The sequence below is a fragment of the Xyrauchen texanus genome, chromosome 3 (genome assembly GCF_025860055.1).
Source record: "Xyrauchen texanus isolate HMW12.3.18 chromosome 3, RBS_HiC_50CHRs, whole genome shotgun sequence".
Classification (NCBI taxonomy): Eukaryota; Metazoa; Chordata; class Actinopteri; order Cypriniformes; family Catostomidae; genus Xyrauchen; species Xyrauchen texanus.
The window spans coordinates 7245981-7267047 of record NC_068278.1 but is presented as its reverse complement, the minus strand read 5'-3'; the positions used below and the strand labels follow the sequence as shown (position 1 = coordinate 7267047).

The 21067-nt window shown below is 37.5% G+C and overlaps 2 protein-coding genes across 2 annotated transcripts; one reads left to right on the top strand and one right to left on the bottom strand.

Moving 5' to 3' along the window:
- Positions 1-3490: 3490 nt before the first annotated feature.
- On the bottom strand, positions 3491-4412 carry her7 (hairy and enhancer of split related-7). Its single transcript, XM_052094196.1, has 3 exons — positions 4368-4412; positions 4140-4235; positions 3491-4009 (listed from the first exon to the last, which is right to left on the bottom strand). Exons 1-3 carry the CDS (start codon positions 4410-4412, stop codon positions 3491-3493), a joined length of 660 nt encoding a protein of 219 aa, XP_051950156.1.
- Positions 4413-16845: 12433 nt separating this feature from the next.
- Positions 16846-18736, top strand: her1 (hairy-related 1). Its single transcript, XM_052093859.1, has 4 exons — positions 16846-16887; positions 17080-17175; positions 17275-17368; positions 17952-18736. Exons 1-4 carry the CDS (start codon positions 16846-16848, stop codon positions 18734-18736), a joined length of 1017 nt encoding a protein of 338 aa, XP_051949819.1.
- Positions 18737-21067: the final 2331 nt, after the last annotated feature.

Here is a 21067-nt window from a genome sequence, read left to right as displayed (position 1 = left end):
GAAAAATGTCATTATTGCTTATCCTTTTGATCGTTCATTCAAAATATTTACAAAAATCTCAACTTTAATTGAAGTAAACCAATTGAAAGAGGGGAAATATCTAATTATGAAATAAATATTTTTCTCCAAAACATGTTTACCACAATTATTTGCACCCCTAGTAAAATATATCTGAAGTATATTCCCATTCATATTTTATATTTTTTAGTGCACCTGGGTGACTAGGAACATGACTTCCTGTTTCACATGGGTATAAATATGAGGTAACAAAAATTAAGGGAAAAATTCCCATAATCATCAATCACAGTGGGTTAGATAAAAGAATATATTTCTGATGTGCGGCAAAAGATTGTTGAGCTTCACAAAATGGAAAGTGGCTATAAGAAAATTTCCAATCAACTGGAGATCTTAAGAAATCTTAAGGCCTGGAAAAGGACGTGTGTCTATATCATCTCCATATACGGTGAGGAGGATGGTTCTAGTGGCCGAAGAATCTTTAAGGATATCCGCTGGAGAATTGCAGAAATTAGTTGGGTCTTGAGGTCAGAAAGTTTCCAAAACTACAATCAGACATCCCCTACATCACCACAAGAAGTTTGGGAGAGTTTCAAGAAAAAAAGCCTCTGCTCTCATCCATCAATAAACTCAAGCATCTTCAGTTTGCCAGACACTACTGGATCTTTAGGGTTCTACGGTCAGATGAAACAGAAATAGAGCATTTTGGCAGCAAACACTGATGAGTTTTGGCGCACACGGAGAGGTAGCCATATTGAAAAGCACCTCATGTCCACCGTTAAATATGGTGGTGGATCTTTAATGTTGTGGGGGTGTTTTTAAAAAAATAAATAAAAAAAACCTGATTGCCTCACTCAGAAAGCTCACAATGGGCCGTGGTTGGATCTTCTGGCAGGACAATGATCCAAAACACACATCAAAATCAACACAAAAATAGTTCACTGACCACAAAATCAATGTTCTGCCATGGCCATCCCAGTCCCCTGACCTGAACCACATAGCTAATTTGTGGGGTGAACTGAAGAGAGTCCACCAACATGGACCTCTGAATTTGTAGAGTGTGCATGGTGGAATGGTCTCAGACCCCTTGCTAGGTGTTCTCCATCCTCATTAGGCATTATAGGAGAAGACTCAGAGCTGTTATCTTGGCAAAGGGAGGTTGCAAAAAGTATTGAATAAAAGGGACCTGCGTGAAGTTGGCCCCCCACCCAACGCAAAACGTCTACAAAATAGTCTCTGTCGTTTGTGCTGGTTTGTGCTGTAAAAATTTTCGTTTGTGCTGCTTCGGTTTTTTAGATATTAAAAGAATATTTATAGGTCATTCTGAGGTCACTCAGCCCCCCGCAAGCTCCAAATTCACCCCAAATACTCTCGTTTGTTTGTGCTTCACAAAGCAGTATGGAATATTATACATCCTTCTTGATGAATAACATACTTGAAAATCTAATCAGATGACCTTAGAAAAAACATGCAAACCAACTGCCTTGAAAGTGACAAGGTCGGAGGGCGGGGCCGAGTTCATGATTTTACACACCCGCGGTCCCGCCCTCCGCCGTCACAAATTGTAAACGTACATCTTTGGCTCAAGTAAACTGAACTTTATTTTTAAAGTAACGTTAACTAGTTACAATTAAACCTGACTCATCTATGATTAAAGTAGTGTTGTATTTATTTAATTATTTAAATTGGGTTATAGCATACTTATGCAGTAGGCTAAGGGAAATTATGACTGGACTCTGTTAGCCATATGGCACATATGAGTACTATTCAGTACTTCTTAGTGCACATACATCTGCACTTTTGTTCAGTTGAGTAAAGAAGAAATATAATAATAAAACTAATAATAATAAAATCACCCTCAACACTAATAAAAATAAATTAAAAAATGAATTGCTACAGCAAAACAACAAAAATAGTCATAAGAATTCAAATACATTTTTAAATACCAATTATAATTGTTTTCTACATAAGTTGTTTTGACCAAATGTTTAAAGAACGTAATATATTTCAGTAAGGATTCCAAAAAGTGACATTTCAAGTAATGTAATGAGTAAGAATAGTAAAAACTTAAGCTTAATTTGAGTAAACTATTGTTTTGTTGTTGTTGTTTTTTTTTTTACAATTCCAGATTACTATTATTATTTACGTTGGTCTGCTTCGAATGAGAGCTGATAACTCACTGATATGAACAACCTGAGAGTGTGATACTAATGCGTGGGAAATACATCTGACATTCGTTCCCTGGCCAATACAGAGTTTATTGCGTACAAAAAGTCGCGCTTCTCCGATTCGAACGGATGGAAACGCGCGTGCCGACTTGACACTTGCCAGCCACAATTGTAAGCCCATGACGTGTTAAACTGGGTCACAGTTTAGCCTTTTGTCCCATCATTAGCATCCCTCTGATGTCTGGGAGTCTCTCTCCAGCATTTTAAAGCTCAAGTGCACCAGAGAAGAGCAAATCATACTGATACCCATTGAAACTGCAGTTTTAACCGCAAAATAGTTACCACGAGAGCAGTCAAAATATGCTCATTCTTTTTTTTTTTCTTTTTTTTTTTTGGCTAGCCTACTCATAAGAAGTGTTCTCGCGGGAGACTTTATGTGTGTAATGGGATATTAAAAAACACACACATAAAATAGCCTATAATTACAACAGATTGGAAACATTGTGGTTTGAAGCATATAGATAAGTTTAGTAAAAAGTAGCCGTCTTTCAAAATGTATAATGGCACGTGGCGCCTTTTTGCACCCTAGGCTATTTATGCATTTATTTGCATGCGCCGACAAATGAACAGAGGAAGCCAGAGGTGTTAGAACAGGAGTCGTATGGAAGTGTGCCAGCAAGTGTAAATTATCTCGGGACGCCTCAAAGGCTGACACTTGCGCGTCACATTTGGGAGCGCGCATTTCAAAGGATGTGAGGATCAAAGACGATTGCAAATCTTCGGCGCGTGCAGCAAACGTCTTAAATAGCTTTATTGTTAAAGCATGGCACGCCTTTTGCCTTTCAAAATTTTATTACGCTAAATAATAATGAAAACATGCTATTTAAATAATAATGATAATAAATACATACAAATGGAAAGGTAATTTTTTAAGATTTTAATGATGGAATGTATTTGTTTCAGCCCCAAAATATACAACTATATATCTGAGCATAAAATGGAATGGCATGAATAAATTAATGTGCAAAATAGATAAATTCATACATCAGTTATGTATTCTAAATGATCATACACTCAGTACAGATCATGCAAAAAAGAAAAAAAAAATGTTTTCAAAAATAGATTGCCATCATTTATCATACACTATGTACACGTTTTACATTTGTTATGTCAGATCATAAAATCATTACACAATAACAGTTTTTGGAAATAAACATGTCTCTCTACAGCTTAATTTAGAAGAGATGACATTATTACACAAGCCCCAGCATTCTGAGTCCATTCCTCTTAAAATGTCTTTATTTCTATTAAGGCCAAGGTCTCCAGACAGTTTCACTGACTGGTGCTTGGTGTTGGGAGGTTGGCTGGGCTGCTGTATGTGTTTTTCCATGACTTTGCATCGTGCTTGGTTCTGTGCTTCTGAACGGAACCACAATGTTCCTGCCAGCCGATGAAAGCCCTTGTTTGCAAACCGAATTCTGCTGCTGCTTCTGCAGATGCAGATCATGCTGTACAGTTGAACCTGGAACCTGAATTCTGGAGGAGTTCTGAATTCTGACAGGCAGCTTGATGTTGGCCGGCACACTGGGCTGGCTCAGGCGTTGACACAGTGTGGCTGATATTGAACCCTCCATTCCACGAGCCTCACCTTCATCTATCATGAAACGGGCAGCTTTCTGAAGACATGTTGAGAAGCCTTCGATAAACTGGTGTTTTTCTCGTCCCTCCTCATCCTTTGCTTTCTTGGCCTGAGTGACAGAGTTTTGCAAAAAGAGGACAGTGTACTCCAGGATTTCTGCTTTCTCCATTCTTCGTTGGGTAGAACTCTGCAATAATAAGAAAGTTGGATTCAGAAAAGGCTCCAAACCTATTCAGAGCATGCATGTGTAGACAATAAAAGCCAGAAGATGACATTATCAGAGAGTCATTGATTTGGGAAGTGTTCTGTGTTCTTACATTGTGCTCAGGGCCTTGCATTAGTAGAGTCCTCAGGTTATCCAGACTCCGATTCATCCTCTCTCTTCTTCGTCTTTCTACCTGAGGCTTTAACAACTGAAAAAACAAATTGAATTGGTCAGTGGACAATCCTGATTATACTAACTTGTATCACTATACACACCAGTCTGCTCAGTGTTTACAATATTTGTTAGAATTCCAGATTTAAAGATAGAAATGAATATTTACCTTTCTGTCCATTTTTATGTTCTCAGTCTCTCCAAGCAATTTCATTGTACTTCAATGTACTTCAACAAATTGCTTAGTGCTTAAATCCAAATAGCGTTGTATTAGGTATGCTGGAAAAATCTCTCTTCGCTCACGCAAACAGTTGTGAAATGAAAGTTGAGGTTAAGCACAGGTATTTATAGGCATTTAGGCGAACCGTGTAACAAACCACGCCCACTGTCTGTCACAGACCAATCCCTGTGGTGCTACTATATGGTATTGGACCCAGTTGTTCACAACTAAAAGCCTAACAACAAAATAACTAAACGAACAGCCTATCATTCTAATATTATATTATTAAAAGTAACTATGATATAAATTGTGATATAGGCCATACACATTCAATATTAAAGAAGGATACAAGTAGTTGAAGCGTTAGACGATGTAATTAGCTAGCTAGTAAATGTACGTTCCATAAAACATTTTCCAAACGTTACATTGTGACATGAAAATGTCCAGGTTTCTTAACGTTCGAAGACCATTCTTTAAGGTTAAAGATGTTCCATTAACGTTTTATTTACAACATTTGTTCCGAACCTTAAAATAATGTTAGCCAATGTTGTTGGAATGTTACCTGTTAGGTGAGTAGCCTAATTGGAATGATGTTTAAGCCGACATATTTAACATTATCTACTTTTTTCTTTCTTTTTTTTATTTACGTTTCAGTAGTTTAGAGTAGTTAGCTAATACTGTCTGCGTTTAAGACATTCAGTAACCTTAGATCAAAGTGATTGAAGGCACGCGCGGCTTAACACCTGGACCTCCGTGGGCACGAGCGAATATGCATATCAATAGCCCACGCGCCGGTCGTGAGACAAATCCTTTACAGTAACAAAAATGTGAGCGCTCCCATTTTATCTTCCAGTGTCTAATTTAACGCAACGGCTATTTGTCTGTATCTTAGCTGTACTCTCTCGTTCCTGTTTTGTAGGAATCAACTTGGCAAACTTTTATCAGAGGTAATCGTCCCCATGTGTCACATGATTAAAGGAATATACGGGTTCAATACAAGTTAAGCTTAATCAACAGCATTTGTGGCATAATGTTGATTACCAACATTACTCTTTAAAAAAAAAGGCAGAAATCAAAGTTATAGTTAGGCACTTACAATGGAAGTGAATGGGGCCAATTTTGGGAGGATTTAAAGGCAGAAATGTGAAGTTTTTGATTTTATATGACCACTTAGGCAACATGAATTCTTCTGTTACAACTCCTGTATTATTTGACCTGTAAAGTTATTTACATTGTCATTTTAGGGGTTCTTGACATTCTTACATCGTCATGGCAACAAAGTTGTAAAATTGGCTTTAACTTTACACAAAAATGTTAATAAGCGATTTCAACACACTAAAATAATGTTTAACACACATGTTGTTTATGCCTTGTGGTTATACTTTTGAAAACATGAGTAGCCTATTTTAACTTTAACCGATTGGCCCCCATTCACTTCCATTGTAAGTGGCTCACGGGAACCAGATTTTTGCTTTTTGTAAAAAAAATAAAATAAAAATTAAATTAAAAAAAAGGAGAGACAAGTAAAAATAATTTTTGTGGTAATCAATATTGTGTTAACTTGTATTGAACGCAGAATATTGTATTAATGCAGCTTGAAACTAATAGACTATTGAATAAATAAACCGGGGAATCGTGCGTTAAAGTGGTTCTTCATTATAAGATTAGTAACAGTTCTTGCATCAAGTAGGAATATAAGAGTGTCCGAAACCGCTCACTCGTTCATTCATTCGCATTTACAAATATAGTGATTTGTAAATGTGCACTAAATAGGAAGTATCGTCGATGTCATGTCAGGCTGCTTCATTAGTGCAACTAGGCTCTTTACGGTTGTCTCTTTAAGCAATATAGAAAATTGCATTATATATATACTCATATATAATGCATATATATATAGGCCTATTGCGTGAATGTGCGTTCACAGATGTGGTTTTGTTGGCATTTTATAGAGGCTCCAGACGCGACTCATCCAAGTCGGAACAAACCATTTTATAAAATATAGCCTGTTAAAACATATATGTAGCTTGTAATAAAACGGGGAAAGTGCATCTGCCGTTATGTTATGAGTTATACAATACGGAACCTAAATTACTTGGTTTTACAATTCTATAATTGCATATGTATTATTTTTCCTTTTGATATTTTTAAGTTTGTTTTGCTCTAAAGCACAAAGTTGCAGTTGGTTCTAAAGGTGTTAAACATCAGGGGGTCAGAGAGAGAGAGAGAGAGAGAGAGAGAGAGAGAGAGAGAGAGAGAGAGAGAGAGAGAGAGAGAGAGAGAGAGAACGTGTGTTCACACCTCCTTACAACATGGATGGACGCGTGGCACCCTCACACCTGGGAACAATACACGCGTGTGCAGACAGGCTCCACGTGTGCATGAGCATGTGTCTATGAAAAGAGCTTGGATATTTTAGAGAAGGTAACGTATGTTTGTTACAAGCTTTTTTGATCGTAAAACAAACACTAAGGATCCAGACCAAAATCTGAGTGATTTAAAGGTTCATTCAGTAATATTTTTTCATCATTAAAAAGTTTAACTCCTAAAGACATGAATTGTAATTTTGCAATATATGTAGGAAATCAAGACCACTCACATTAAAATGAAGACTCCAGTCATATCATATCATATCACTCCTGTTTTATTCGAGCAGTCTGCACATGGGGTCTGCCATGTTAGAATCACATGAGCGAATACAATTCACTTAATCTCAGTAACCGTCCTGTTATTGGACACTTTCACTCATTGATTAAAATAATCATGGCTGACTGTGAATACTACATTTCTACAACGGCATCTGAAACTGAAAACTATTGATTCTAAATTATGCTGCATCCAAGCCACTAGGTGTCAGTGTAAGTCCAAGATTACACAAAGACAAAAGTTACTGAGTGCACCTTTAATAACCTTGAACGAAAATGAAAATGACAAATAAGTATTTTTGTCTGAATCATTTTAAAAATGTTGCAAATTAATTTGGATACTAATTAATTATCTTTGGTACAATGGGACAAAAAATTTAGCATTTTTTATGGTCACAAATTGTCAAAAAAATTAAGAAACTGTTGAATAATGATGAAGCAACATAATTTGTGCGAGAGAAAAAAATAACATCAGAAGGTTGTTTTATATTTTAATTCTGTTTAAAAAAGGTGGCAAGGGAGCATTTTACCCCACAGCTGGGATAAAACACTGCCTCACTTGGGGTAAAAGGTCCCCAAGGCAGTTCGGGGTAATAGTTATAGGGCACAATTTGTCAACTTATGCAGAGACTTATGAGACAGCAAGATACTAGTAACAAATTAAGATAATGCTTACTCAAAATACCACTTCAGAAAAGGGTGCATCATTTCTTGTCCAATTCAATCACATTGATATTGATAAATAAACAAATGAATCTCCATTGTGACTTTATCAGTTAGCCCACTTTGAACATTTTATTTGTAGTTTTATAACAAATCTATTCCCTGCACTTGAAAAAAAAACACTTTAGCCTTTAGCCCCTGCAACCGGGGGGCTTTTTACCCCAAATGCTATTCTTTCACTTGTTGAACAGTTAGCTATTAAAAAACTTTTGATTTAATTCTAATTACTTTAAACAAAAAGGAAAATGACAAATAAGATTTATTTTTTCAAAATAAATGTGATAATTTCCAGGATATTCATCAGCTACAAAAATGTACAACATTTTAAAAATGATTAAATATTAGATCAAATTGCCTCAAAATCACCCTTTAGGTATTGCACGCAATAGTCTCATTGATCAGGAAATGTTTGCGGTTCGTGACAAACAGGTGTTTAGTAAAGTACTGTGGTAGTTTTTGATGCTATTTTGTGTTTTTGTAAGAAAATCAAATCAATTGAGCCTTATGCCCCGATGGGGACATCAACCGGCATACCAACCCAACATGTTTCCAACCATAAATCCCGGAACATCTTCTGGTGTGGGGCAATGGCCGGGAACGTCTCATTTTAAAGTTTAGAAATGACGTCCCCATGACTTCATAAGGCTACTCAGAGTAAATAACTTTGATAAGACGGCAATTAATGGCTAATCACCCGTCCCACCAAAGTGATGAAAATAGAAACCATATGTGAATGTAGGATACTCTATAGCATACTGCATTTTCCCATTCACTTACGTGTTTATTGGAGATTAGCGTGGGAACCGTCTGTGTGCTCGGTTGATAATGTACAAATTCTGACAGGTAATAAAACCTCGTGGTAGGCCTACAGGGTGAGGTGTAAGCGGTCAGTGTTACCGGGAGAGCGTGGTTAAACCCTGGTTCCCATCATAGCACCTTGAATGTACCTGTTGAGAATACACAAATATACAAATAGTAATATGCCCATGATGTGACATCACAAAAGAAAGCAAGGCACGCTTAAACGTGCATTTTCTAAAGGGTTTTCCTCTTTACAAACGTGTTTACTTAAATGAAATCAATCTTAAATGACAAACCAGCCCGACGATGGCATAAAACATATTTTAATAATGTAAATACGCAAATAGAAGTCGGCTATGCATATATCACCCGAAGCAGCCATGTCTCCATTCATGAACCAACGCCATTCTCATTCACATGTGAGCAAACAAGTAGACCCTTTGGTTGGCTACATCACACTTAATGGTCGTACGCGTGCCATTTGCTTTAGTCTTTGGCTTTAATGTGCAAATCAAGATACATTGCGTGTCACTGAGTAAAAGGCAGGCAAAAACAAATTTGTGAAACTTTCGATTTTGAAAAGTTGGAAGAAGAAAATGTTTCCATAACTTTTATACTCAAGGACAAGGTAACATTGCCTTTTTGACTTGATGGACAACTATATAAATGACCGTTCACCAAAAGTACCACCAAAGTGATGGAAATGAAGACTATGTGTGAACGCAGGCTGCATCCCATGCACTCTCGTGTTTATTGGAGAGTAGCGTGGGAACCTTCATGCTTGGTTAATAATGTACACATTTTGACAGATAATAAAAAAGAAGTGAGGTGTCTAAGCAGTCCGTGTTACTAGGAGAGTGCGGTTAGTTGCTGGTTCCCATCATAGCACTCATGAACTTACCTGTAGGTTATTGTCGAATTGTAAATGTTTACACAACCATTTAAAAAAAAAAAAAAAAAAAACATTTAGCTTGATATTGTCCATTTACGTGAAAACAGAGCCTTGTTACGTATTAGAGTCAATTGGGCAAATCGAGTAGACTATTTTAAATCCTTAGGTGCAACGTCAATTTTAAAATTTAACACATTAGCAAAAAATAAAGAACATAATTATTACTGATTGGCCAAAAAGCCAAATGCTAAAACTAATACGCAACCACAAATATATAACAATCAGGAGGGGGTTAGGTCGACCCTTTCCGCATTGTCTCAAGTTATCAACGTGTGAAGTCTTAGGTCGTTTGTCCAGTACATACGTTTGGTTCACCGACACACGTTTGGTGTTAACGAGATGTGTCAAAAGAACCATAATAAGAATAGAACCACGCAGAGATGGACGTGTGCTCCCTCACTTTTCAGTGAACTAGTGTAACTTTCCCACGGGAACGGTAGTAGACTGCACTCTCAGACTGTCTGTAACCCGGGCCGTGCCTCAAATCGTGCAGCACAAAAGAAAAAACATTAATAAAAAATACTTGGAATCCTGTTGGAAAGTGAAATACACTAACCTACAACAAGTGGTCTTCATCATAACAGTTAACAATGCTCATGAAATAACAATCGACCTCCAAGCATTTTCTGTGCATGTAGATCAAGACTAAATGCAGTAGGCCTATGTGTTTACCAAATGTATTACCCAAGAGAAGCAGATTCTAATGGAGTGCCTGTTTATCCAAATAAGGCTATTCGTTTTTTATGGCAGTAACAACAAAATCAATCATATGGAACCAACTTGCACCAAGGATCATCCATGTGATTATCTAATCAGCCAATTGTGTGGCAGCAGTGCAGTGCATAAAATCATCAATCTTCAGTTAATTTTCACACAACCATCAGAATGGGGAAAAATTTTGATCTCGGTGATTTTGACCGTGGCATGATTGTTGGTGCAAGACGGCTTGTTTGAAAATTTCTGTAACTGCTGATCTCCTGGGATTTTCAAGCACAACAGACTCTAGAATTTACTCAGAATGGTGCCAGAAACAAAAAAAACACCCAGTGAGTGGCAGTTCTGTGGACGGGAATGCATTGTTGATGAGAGAGGTCAACAGAGAATGGCCAGACTGGTTTGAGCTGACAGAAAGGCTACAGTAACTCATTAGATAACTACTCTGTACAATTGTAGTGAGCAGAATATTATCTCAGATTGTGCAACATGTCGATCCTTGAGACGGATGGGCCGCTAACACCCATCAATCATCGCTTGAATGCCTCACCCTATTTGAGTACTGTTGCTGACCATGTGCTTCCATTCATTTCCACAATTTACCCATCTTCCAATGGATATTTCAAGCATGATGCACCATGTCACAAAGCAAAAATCATCTCAAACTGGTTTCATGAACATGACAATGAGTTCACTGTTCTTCAGTGGCCTTCCCAGTCACCAGATCTGAATCCAATAGAACACCTTTGGGATGTGGTTGAACAGAAGATTTGCGGCATGAATGTGCAGCTGACAAATCTGTAGAAATTGCATGATGCAATCATGTTAACGTTGCCCAGAATCTCAAATAATTTTTTTCAACATCTTGTGGAATCCATACCATGAAGTATTGAGCCTGTTTTGGGAGCAAAGGGAGGCCCTACCCAGTATTAATATAGTGTTCCTAATAAAGTGCTCAGTGAGTGTATACACTGATAAGCCAAAACATTATGACCACTCACAGGTGACGTGAATAACGTTGATCATCGCCATATGTCAAAGTCCAGGTAGATTAGATGGAAAGCGAACAATAAGTTGGTCAGGAGAAATAGGCAGGAGTAAAGACCTGAGTGACTTTGACAAGGGCCAAATTGTTATGGCCAAGTGCTCCTGGTCAGCAGTGGTGAATACCTACCAACAGTGGTCCGAGGAGGGGCAAACCACAAATCGGCGAGAGGGTGTTTGGTGCCAAAAGCCCAACGATGCGTAAAGGCAAGGAAGGCTATCCTGTCCGAACCGACAAAAGGTCTGCTGCTGCACAAAACATTTTAATGAAGGTTACGGGAGGAATGTGTCACAGCACACAGTGCATCCCACCCTGCTGCATATGGGGCTCCATAGATGCAGACTGATCAGAGTTCCCATGTTGACCCCTGTCCACCGTCGAAAGCACCTACAATGGGCACGCAAGTGTCTGTGCTGGACCTTGCAGCAGTGGAAGAAGTTCGCCTGGTCCAATGAGTCCTGTTTTCTTTTACATCACCTGGACAGCCATGTACGTGTGTGCCGTTTACCTGGGAAAGTGAAGGCAACAGGATGCATTATGGGAAGATGATAAGCAGTGGGAGGGAGTGTGATGCTCTGGGCAATGTTCTGCTGGGAAACCCTGGGTCTGGCTATTCATGTGGAAGATAATTTGACACGTGCCACCCACCAAAACATTGTTGCAGACCAGGTACCCCCCTTCATGGCAATGGTTTACCCTAATGGCAGTGGCATCTTTCAGCAGCATGATGTGCCCTGCCACACTGCACACATCATTCGGGAATGGTTTGAGGAACATGATGAAGAGTTTTTTATTTTAGTATTGCCCTGGCCTCCAAATTTCCCAGATCTCAATCCAATTGAGCATCTGTGCAATGTGCTGAACCAACAAGTCTGATCCACAGCGGCTCCACCTCATAACTTACAGGACTTGAAGGATCTGCTTCTAATGTCTTCATTAGTAATAAACACCAAAAATTATTACATATGTACAAACATTCAAGGCATTAAAGGGACAGTTTACCTAAAAATGAAAATTCTTTCATCATTTACACACTTTCTTCTGCTGAACACAAACAAAGATTTTTAGATAAATATTTCAGCTCAGTACAATGCAAGTGAATGGGTACCAAAATATTGGGGCTCAAAAAAGCATACGAAGGCAGCATAAATGTAATCCATACAACTCCAGTGGTTAAATCCATGTCTTCTGAAGTAACATGATAAGTGTGGGTGAGAAGTAGATCAACTTTTAAGTCCCTTTTTTTACTGTCGATTTCCACATTCAATTTCACATACAGTACTTCTTTTGTTTTTGGCAATTCACATTCTTCATGTTGTCACCTACTGGGCTGGGAGAAGAATTTACGGTAAAAAAAAATTATAAAAATGTTTAATTGTTGATATGTTTCTCATTTATTTACATTTATGCATTTGGCAGACGCTTTTATCCAAAGCGACTTACAGTGCACTTATTACAGGGACAATCCCCCCGGAGCAACCTGGAGTTAAGTGCCTTGCTCAAGGGCCCAACAGTGGCATCTTGGTGGTGCTGGGGCTTGAACCCCCGACCTTCTGGTCAGTAACCCTGAGCCTCAACCACTGAGCCACCACTGCCCCCCTCATCCACACCTATTCATCCACACCTATTATACCAGGTCTGAAGACATTGAGTTAACCACTGGAGTCGTATGCTGCCTTGACAGTATATGCTTTTTGGACCTTAAAATGTTGGTGCCCATTCATTTGCATCGTATGGACCTACAGAGCTGTAATATTCTTCTGAAATCTTTGTGAAAGTCATACACATCTGGGATGGCATGAGGTTAAGTAAATTATGAGAGAATGTTCATTTTTGGGTGAACTATTCCTAAATCAAACAATAATGTAGCATACAGTACATCGTATGAATCTAACTTACTCTTTTACTCATACACTGTGCGTCCATAAGAATTTGAGCGAGCAAGAATAATCTTTCCATTGCGTTAATAAAGCTCAATTGCGCCACCGCATGACTATATTCACCAACTACTTCCGCAGCACGTTTACGTAGGATACAGCTCGCGCTTATTCACGCTGGCCCACGAACGCGCCAATCCTGAAGATTTCTGAACACTCACGGTCGTTTCAAAATACCAATAATGTTATTTATTTATTTATTTATTGAATCAAATCTACATACAATATATTTGCATTGTTCATGGTATCTAAACCCCTGCTACTTCATGTGCTGTAGTGCGATACTTTGAATGGAAAGCTTTTCACTATATTTGCACATCATACACACACACACACACACACACACACACACACATATATATATATATAAAATGTGTGTGTGTGTGTGTGTGTGTGTGTCATTTATATAATACAAATATAAATATTATACTCTAGGCTATATAAATACTTCTTCACACAATAGGCTATTTTTCAGGATATTTCCAATTTACACGCCTATCAGAAACTACGAAGCCTGTCTGTTCAGGCGACACGTGCTCACACCTTGCTCTAAGCGTGACTAATTCACACTTGGGCGCAACAGGCGCTCAGGTGCCGAATGTTTCCACGTGCCCATTTGTTGCGTTGTTCAGTAATGGTCCAGCAGCTTGCGCCAAGTTTAACATTTCCGAATTGATCGACGGCCATCAGACAGCTGATCAAATCAAACGATTTTGCATTGTGCAAGATGGAAATGATTGTAAATTACTCAAGCACCTTTCTCTATACAAAGCAACTTCAAAGTCTGATTTCTGGTTTAATGTCCTGTGATGTAAAAAATAACAATTCGGGGATTTTGAGAAAGTTTCACAATGATTCTTGCCGTTTAGGACCTCATGCTCATAATCACAATGTTCTATTAAAGTCATATTGCATACATTAACTTTTTTAACTAGACCTACATACATGGATTATATAGACCCTGTTTTGGGCAGCGTATGGGGCAGCATAGCCGCAGACCAGTCAAAGAGAGTTCCCACAACGCTATTGATCAAATTATGGTCACTTTCTTAGTTCATGAAAACTCAATTCTATTTCAACATTCATGTAAATGTCATCCCCCATTTCAACCTTTGTGGTCAAGCAAGATGTCAATCCGGACCGTTTGGCCATGCACCATATTCACTGTTAAACAGACGTGTTAAAATAATCATAACACTAATGGAATTATGAGCAAGGGTGTGTATGCCATCACTCTGCTCGAACTCACATTCAACTTTCCCACAGGATTTTTCTTAAGGCATACATGGTGCCCATATACAGGGGTCAAAAAGTTAAGCAACACATGGCACGTGAAATCATATTATAGGAAATAATGAAACTGTATGTCTTCCAAATTTTAGACAAGAAACATCTGTGCAAATTACTCCACTCAATTTAACAGCTTAATACTATATCAGCAAAACACATACTAGCATAGTATCAATTTGTTCATAATGATGATGCTGTTGAGGATATACTGATTCTCAATAAGGATGATCCTTCACTCTTTGCTTCATTATAATAACAATACCCACGTATTGCACACACACACACACACACACACACACACACACACACATGGAAATTACACTTTTGTAAATCACTTATATTCTCGACCTAACCATTACATTCACTCTTCTCCACAACCTCTGAAAAATAATCCACCATGACAGAAATACATTAAAATAAAACTTAGTTTCAAAATGTACTCTCCCAATCCATTCTCATGGGAAATGTAAAACCCTTGTCTCTTTTCAGAAATACTTTTATGCAACAAAATGTTTTCATATATTTCCAACACAACTGAATTAAGTAAACAAAGTTGGATTGTACACCATGAAATTAAGTTGAGACCCAATGTTAAAGAATTGTGTTGGATTAACTACATTTAATTAAGTTAATTGAGAAAGCAGTAAAAATAATGTTGAGTGAACACTATATGTTAGAAGTCTGAATCCATTTGATCATTTCATTTCAATAATCATATCACTTTTTTATGACTGTGTTGAATTTTACTTGGACTTTACGCAGTATGATTATGTTCTCATCTCAAACGTAAATGCATTAGGTTGAGTTGATTTATTTTCTCCATTGAATTTGTTATTTATGGAAACCTTCGAAATATGACTAATAATAAAATCCCGGCCGTTTCACCTTTTTAAGCAACATTTTTGAAAAAGTTGGAACACGCCAAACACAGGTGCGAATATTTAAGACCTACAGATACACAATGCGTGCAATTATGGACATATTTGATAGGCCTATGTATTTGAATAATATAATAAAATATCTTAAATTACGCATGCAAGCTCAAACTCTGTACGGAGGTCATTCAAAGTTAAGCCCAGACCAAGTCGGCCATATTTCGTATTGGGTGTTTATTTGTTTCTGCGCTATTTTCTTCTGATCATTAAAGGCAACATGTTCACGCGCTACAGGCGCGAAGGCAATGCGCGAGAAGCGTTGCGCATCTGATGAAATGCTAAACACCCCTGCAAAGTTGAGCACCCTAGTCTCGGAGTGTGAGTGTGTTCGTTTTTACACGTTTGCAGTTCCATAACATTCTGTTCCCTCAAGAAAATCTGGACTTTCCATCGCACAAATAGGCTACTTTTTATTTTAGGTGATTTAGTTTAAAAAGTGGAACACAGATTATGGGCAAGTTCACAGATCAACATTAAAAACAATCTGCCATGACTGAAGATCATGTAGCCTACATATTATAGGTAACATTTGATTTTAACAGCAATAACATTGGAAGGGCTTTGAGACATCATTATTATCGCGTGCCTTGTTATGTAATTCAAAGTCTTAAATTGCTGCCTTCCTCAATGATCGACTTTTGGGAGAATGTGGTTTCTATAAATTGGCCTACAAGAGTTTCTTGGAAAAAATATTGATTCATTGTTATTTACTGTTGCGTGTAGTAAGTATAGCATTTGGACAATGGTAAATTATACATTTGTGTACGTATGCTTAAAGGTCGTGAACTTTGAGAGGAGCGTGCTGCATGGAGAGTGTCAAGAAGTCAGTCCTCAAAACGCACTGACTTGCCTCTGTATGGACTTATTGGCGCAATAAAGTGAACAAACTATAGTCAATAAAGGCATAAGCGTTCAATTAAGTGACTGGTTACTCTTATCATCCTACAAACAACAATCAAGGTGGTCAGATCTATTTAAAGATAAAGTCTTTAGAACAAAATAAGACGCATTTTAGTTTCGCAATTTTGCATTACTATTAGGCTACTTGCAAATGGTATTTAGATTCGCTAGCACAAAATATGCAGCAGCGATCTTTGATTACATTTTATCGATTTATAGCTTCTTATCTTGGAATATATTAACAGGTTAACCAGCGAAGAATCATAACAGGGAACGCGACCATACTGTTAATACGTCATTCACACCTCGCCACCAATGAAAGGCCGACAGCCCCTATAAAAACTCGCTCAAGCATGTTCCCTCATTATTTGAAGAATATCCTCATGTAAGCAAGACCAATTGGAATATACTACATTTTCCCCAGCTCAACTCTACGCAACTCTCGCTTCAACTAACCAGTTGCTGCTGCAATCTCCTGCAAACAGATTATGGTCATTCCAAAAATGGCAAATCGTCGAGCAACTAAAAGAGTGAGTGATTATATTGGTCACTTTTTGTGATATTTCTGATTGTTATATTAATTTACACTGTTTCTGAACTGATTTTCAGACTACGCATCATAATATTTAGCCTACTCATTTTCAATTGACATTTTAGGCTTTTAATTTTTTAACTGAATGTTTTAAAGTTTCATTTTCTAACTTCATATAATGTCCGTCTAGATCTTGAAACCGGTTATAGAGAAGAAACGGAGAGACCGGATTAACCAGCGTTTAGATGAGCTGCGAAAGCTTCTCCTGGATAACACTCTAGACACGGTAAATTCAATGTTTCATTGTAAAACAAAGACTTTTTAACATGAGTGGAAACGGCAATGTTTCAGCAACATAATACATTGATGACGTGAACTTTTACAGCGACTCCAAAACCCTAAACTGGAGAAGGCTGAAATTCTGGAATTAACTGTCGAGTACATCAAGAAAAAAGCGAAAGATGCGCGGGAAAGTCAAGGTAAGTTTTCTGTCTACATTTAAAAAAGTATAAAATGGGAACTGAACTGTGCCCATACCAATCTGTTATATTTAGCTGACAATATGAACATATTTTGACCTCGTAATTATGTAGGGATCTAAAACGTTGGCTTTCTATTGACTGATTTATTGACTGAAAGATTCTAATTTATTTTATGTCTCTGTCTCTCCCCCTCCTCTTTATATCATTATCTGATCCTTAATCACTATGCTATTCTAACCTGAAAATAACTCCATATTCCTAACTTTCCAACTCATTTTGGCAATCAATAATACCATGGTCCTACCCCTAAACACTTCTCCTCTGACTTTACTCCATTTGTCCCAATTCCTTGATTACCTTCTCAACTTTTCTTAACCAAACTTTTAATTAAACCTTTAATAACAACAATGTACAATAAATATTTCCTTCTCATCTCATCTGAACACTGCTTTTAACCCCCTCATTATTTTTGTATTTTCAACATTGCTTCATTTTACTCCCCTTTATCTCCTTTCTTTCCTTTTTTTACACACCTTTTACTCCATGACCCCCCTTGTCCTTAAACCCACCCCCACTTCAGGAGATTCTAACAAGAACTCAGACCGACATGATGCTAACACTCCTACTCTGCTCTCTGGAAGACCCCATGTACCATTTGCTTCATTCCATGAGCCTGTCAATGCCCAGAAACAGATACCCTCAAATCCAATCTACAAAGCTGGATTTAAGGAGTGCGTCTCTCGCCTGGCCAGCTTCATCGAGTGTGTAGAGGCTTCTCAGCGGGATGGCTTCATTCAGGGTCTGTGCCATCACCTTGACTCTTACAGCAGTGCTCTTCCCCAGGCCAGGATTCCTGCTCAGACTGCTCACCATACTTGGATCCCAAGTGCAGAGTTGACATGCAGGCTGGACTTGCCTGCAATGGGACCCACAAGAGCCAACAACGAGTCTTTTTCCTACACTAGTTTGTATCCCAATTCTTTTATGCTCCACCACCCTCATCCCACAGGACAGTCCATGACACACCCCTACCTCTCTCCACCATACTCCAACTCTCCTCCACCCTCTCCTTGTTACTCAAGCAGCACTCCCCCTTTCTCCAGCTCTCCCACTTACCTCTCTGTACCCTGCCACTTCCATTTCCCTCCAACCATCTCCCCGCTCTCCACTGACTCTTCATCGTCATCATCCTCTCTCAGCATCTCACCTCCTGCAGCGGCAGTAGTTCCTGGACCCCATCTTCAGGCCTCCTTTGGCTCACCCAAACACGTGCTACCCACAGGCTCAGTGCCGCCCTGCCAACCACGGACTCTGAGACGATCTCTGTTCCAGAACCAGACACATTCTGTCTGGAGGCCCTGGTGAGCAACCCCCAAAAACAGTGACTCAAAACATAGCAGTAAAATACAGAGCATTGTTCTCTCAGTTTCCATCAGAAGGTTGTGACAGAGGCTTGGCTTCTACAGGAAAAGTGTTCTTGGTATCATCAATATGGGAGTTTTCTTTGCATCTCTACAAGTGAGAAGGTGAGAGCGTAATATTAAGAGGTCTGTGCTAGTCACACACAATGAGGGATGCACCGATATAAATATATTTGGTGATATTGATACTGATTTTAACAAAACTATAGGCTGATACCAATATTTATTTTGTCATCAGATCAATTAGGAATGCATAAAAAATGTATAAAGAGGCACAAAAGCTTTTAGGTAAGTAGGTAAGTGCTGCTTTCACAACTGTCCATTTATTAAAGTGAGAACAAGAGAGAATAAAAATTAAATATTACATGTTCTTTGGAGTGCCAACCCATCTATGTATTGTGGTTATTATTTCTGGATTGTGCATTTAAATTCAGAGTTTTTACAAAGTGTTACTAATTAATTATAAATCAACCAACCTTGTTTTTAATATCAGCGTTTTGCATGCCGATGGTTTTAATTTGGTCAATAATTACATGCATATCGGCAGCCAATACATCGGTGCATCCCTTCACACAAAGTCATAGTTCTAAAACAGACGTAGTTGTTATCAATGAGTTGGGTGCATTCTGGAATCTTTGTACTTGCCACTGCCACATTCCATCTTTGTATTGCATACTATCTTCCTTTCTGAATTCTTTATTGTATACAAAATGTGTAAATATATTTATATTTTTCCTCATGTACATTGTAAATTAATTGTACATCTTTCACTTAATAAATCTATATAATTTTGTTAATTTGTATGCCTTTTTATTTAAGTACAATAATTCTTTGTATGAGTTTTCATTTTAGTTTCTCAGTTAATATGAGGGCATAAAAACTGCATGTATAGGATAATTATTTGGGCTGTGAATCTATAAAAATATGTCAAACGAATCAATCTCAGTTTTCTGTATTTAATCAAGGTACATGGTGTAATAAATCATTCAAATATCATACAGTACATATATATTAACTTTATACTTTGTCTCAAAGAACTTGCAAGTAATTGGTTAGTCATCATGTATTTAAAAAATTTAAATATGCACATTTATTTTTAGCAGATAGTTAATTAGACACATTTTAACAAGTATAATCTTTGATTTATGTATATAGGGCATGCTGTAATTAAACGTTGGGAAAAATCTTCTGGCCTTTTTCACTGGACTTTTTTAATAATAGGATAAAATTGGGAGATTGAATTCATATCAAGGTTTATTGGCAAGATAACATTACTGTAAGTGTAGGCTATATTGCCAATTCATTATTAGACAAAAAAGTTTACATTTGCTGATGTTTAAAAGCTCAAAACTTATATTTTCTACAAAACTATTATATTATGCACATAATAAAGCATGCAATGCTCCACACATTCAGTTATTTCTGCACAAGGATGTGCAGTTCAGTGGAGCATGTATCTCTTGGAAATGTATATATGCCAATTTTAGCCACAGGAGGTGGGGAAAACATTAGTGAAGATTCAGGAAGTGAAAAAACCTGATAGGCCTTCTGCATTAATTATTTTAACACATTAAACAGTCATAAGATCGCAGAAATTAATGCATTAAATTTCCCAGCCCTAATTATACAATAAATATATTTGTTTTAAATAGTTTTAGATCCTTTAATGAGAGTATAGCATGTAACATTGCAAGAGGTTATTTGGAGTTCTAAATAGAAACCTAGATCTTTTTCCATCTCAAAAGGACCCTTTATGCCAAAAAGGTTCTATTTACAAAGTTTTGAACTTATTTATTAGTCTTATGCATACAATTTTGACTCATGGTCAATGTTAAATTATTAAAGTTGAATGATATTTAAATAGGCTGCAGAATATTATTACTAATTAGACTTTTAACTTATTATTACAAACCTATAGATTTATTCATTCTTATTGCATTAAGAATTGTGTAATTTATGCTTGTGTTACTGTAAATGCAGACTATAAAAATGCTTAACTTTATGAAATAGTGCTTAAATGTGTCTTTATATGGTTATTTAATTTTTTCCCCCTAGTGGTATGGTATATATATATATATATAGTTGAGAGGGCGGAGAAAGTAGAGCCCCGGGGCTGTGTGTTGAGCGCAGTGCTGATGCTGTTTATGTATTTTATTTACTTTCTTCTATAAACCCTTATGGTTTCTATCAAACCTTTTCTGCTAAGAGTGGTGCTCTCACATGTCATGTTAACAACTCATTAATAAATTACACCAATCAGCCACAACATTAAAAC

Coding starts and splice junctions, on each gene's coding strand:
- her1 (XM_052093859.1), top strand. CDS start 16,846: ATGGTCATTCCAAAAATGGCAAATCGTCGAGCAACTAAAAGA. Junction 16,888..17,079: donor ATCGTCGAGCAACTAAAAGA/GTGAGTGATTAT, acceptor ATGTCCGTCTAG/ATCTTGAAACCGGTTATAGA. Junction 17,176..17,274: donor TGGATAACACTCTAGACACG/GTAAATTCAATG, acceptor GAACTTTTACAG/CGACTCCAAAACCCTAAACT.
- her7 (XM_052094196.1), bottom strand. CDS start 4,412: ATGAAATTGCTTGGAGAGACTGAGAACATAAAAATGGACAGAAAG. Junction 4,236..4,367: donor ACATAAAAATGGACAGAAAG/GTAAATATTCAT, acceptor TTGTTTTTTCAG/TTGTTAAAGCCTCAGGTAGA. Junction 4,010..4,139: donor TGCAAGGCCCTGAGCACAAT/GTAAGAACACAG, acceptor TTATTATTGCAG/AGTTCTACCCAACGAAGAAT.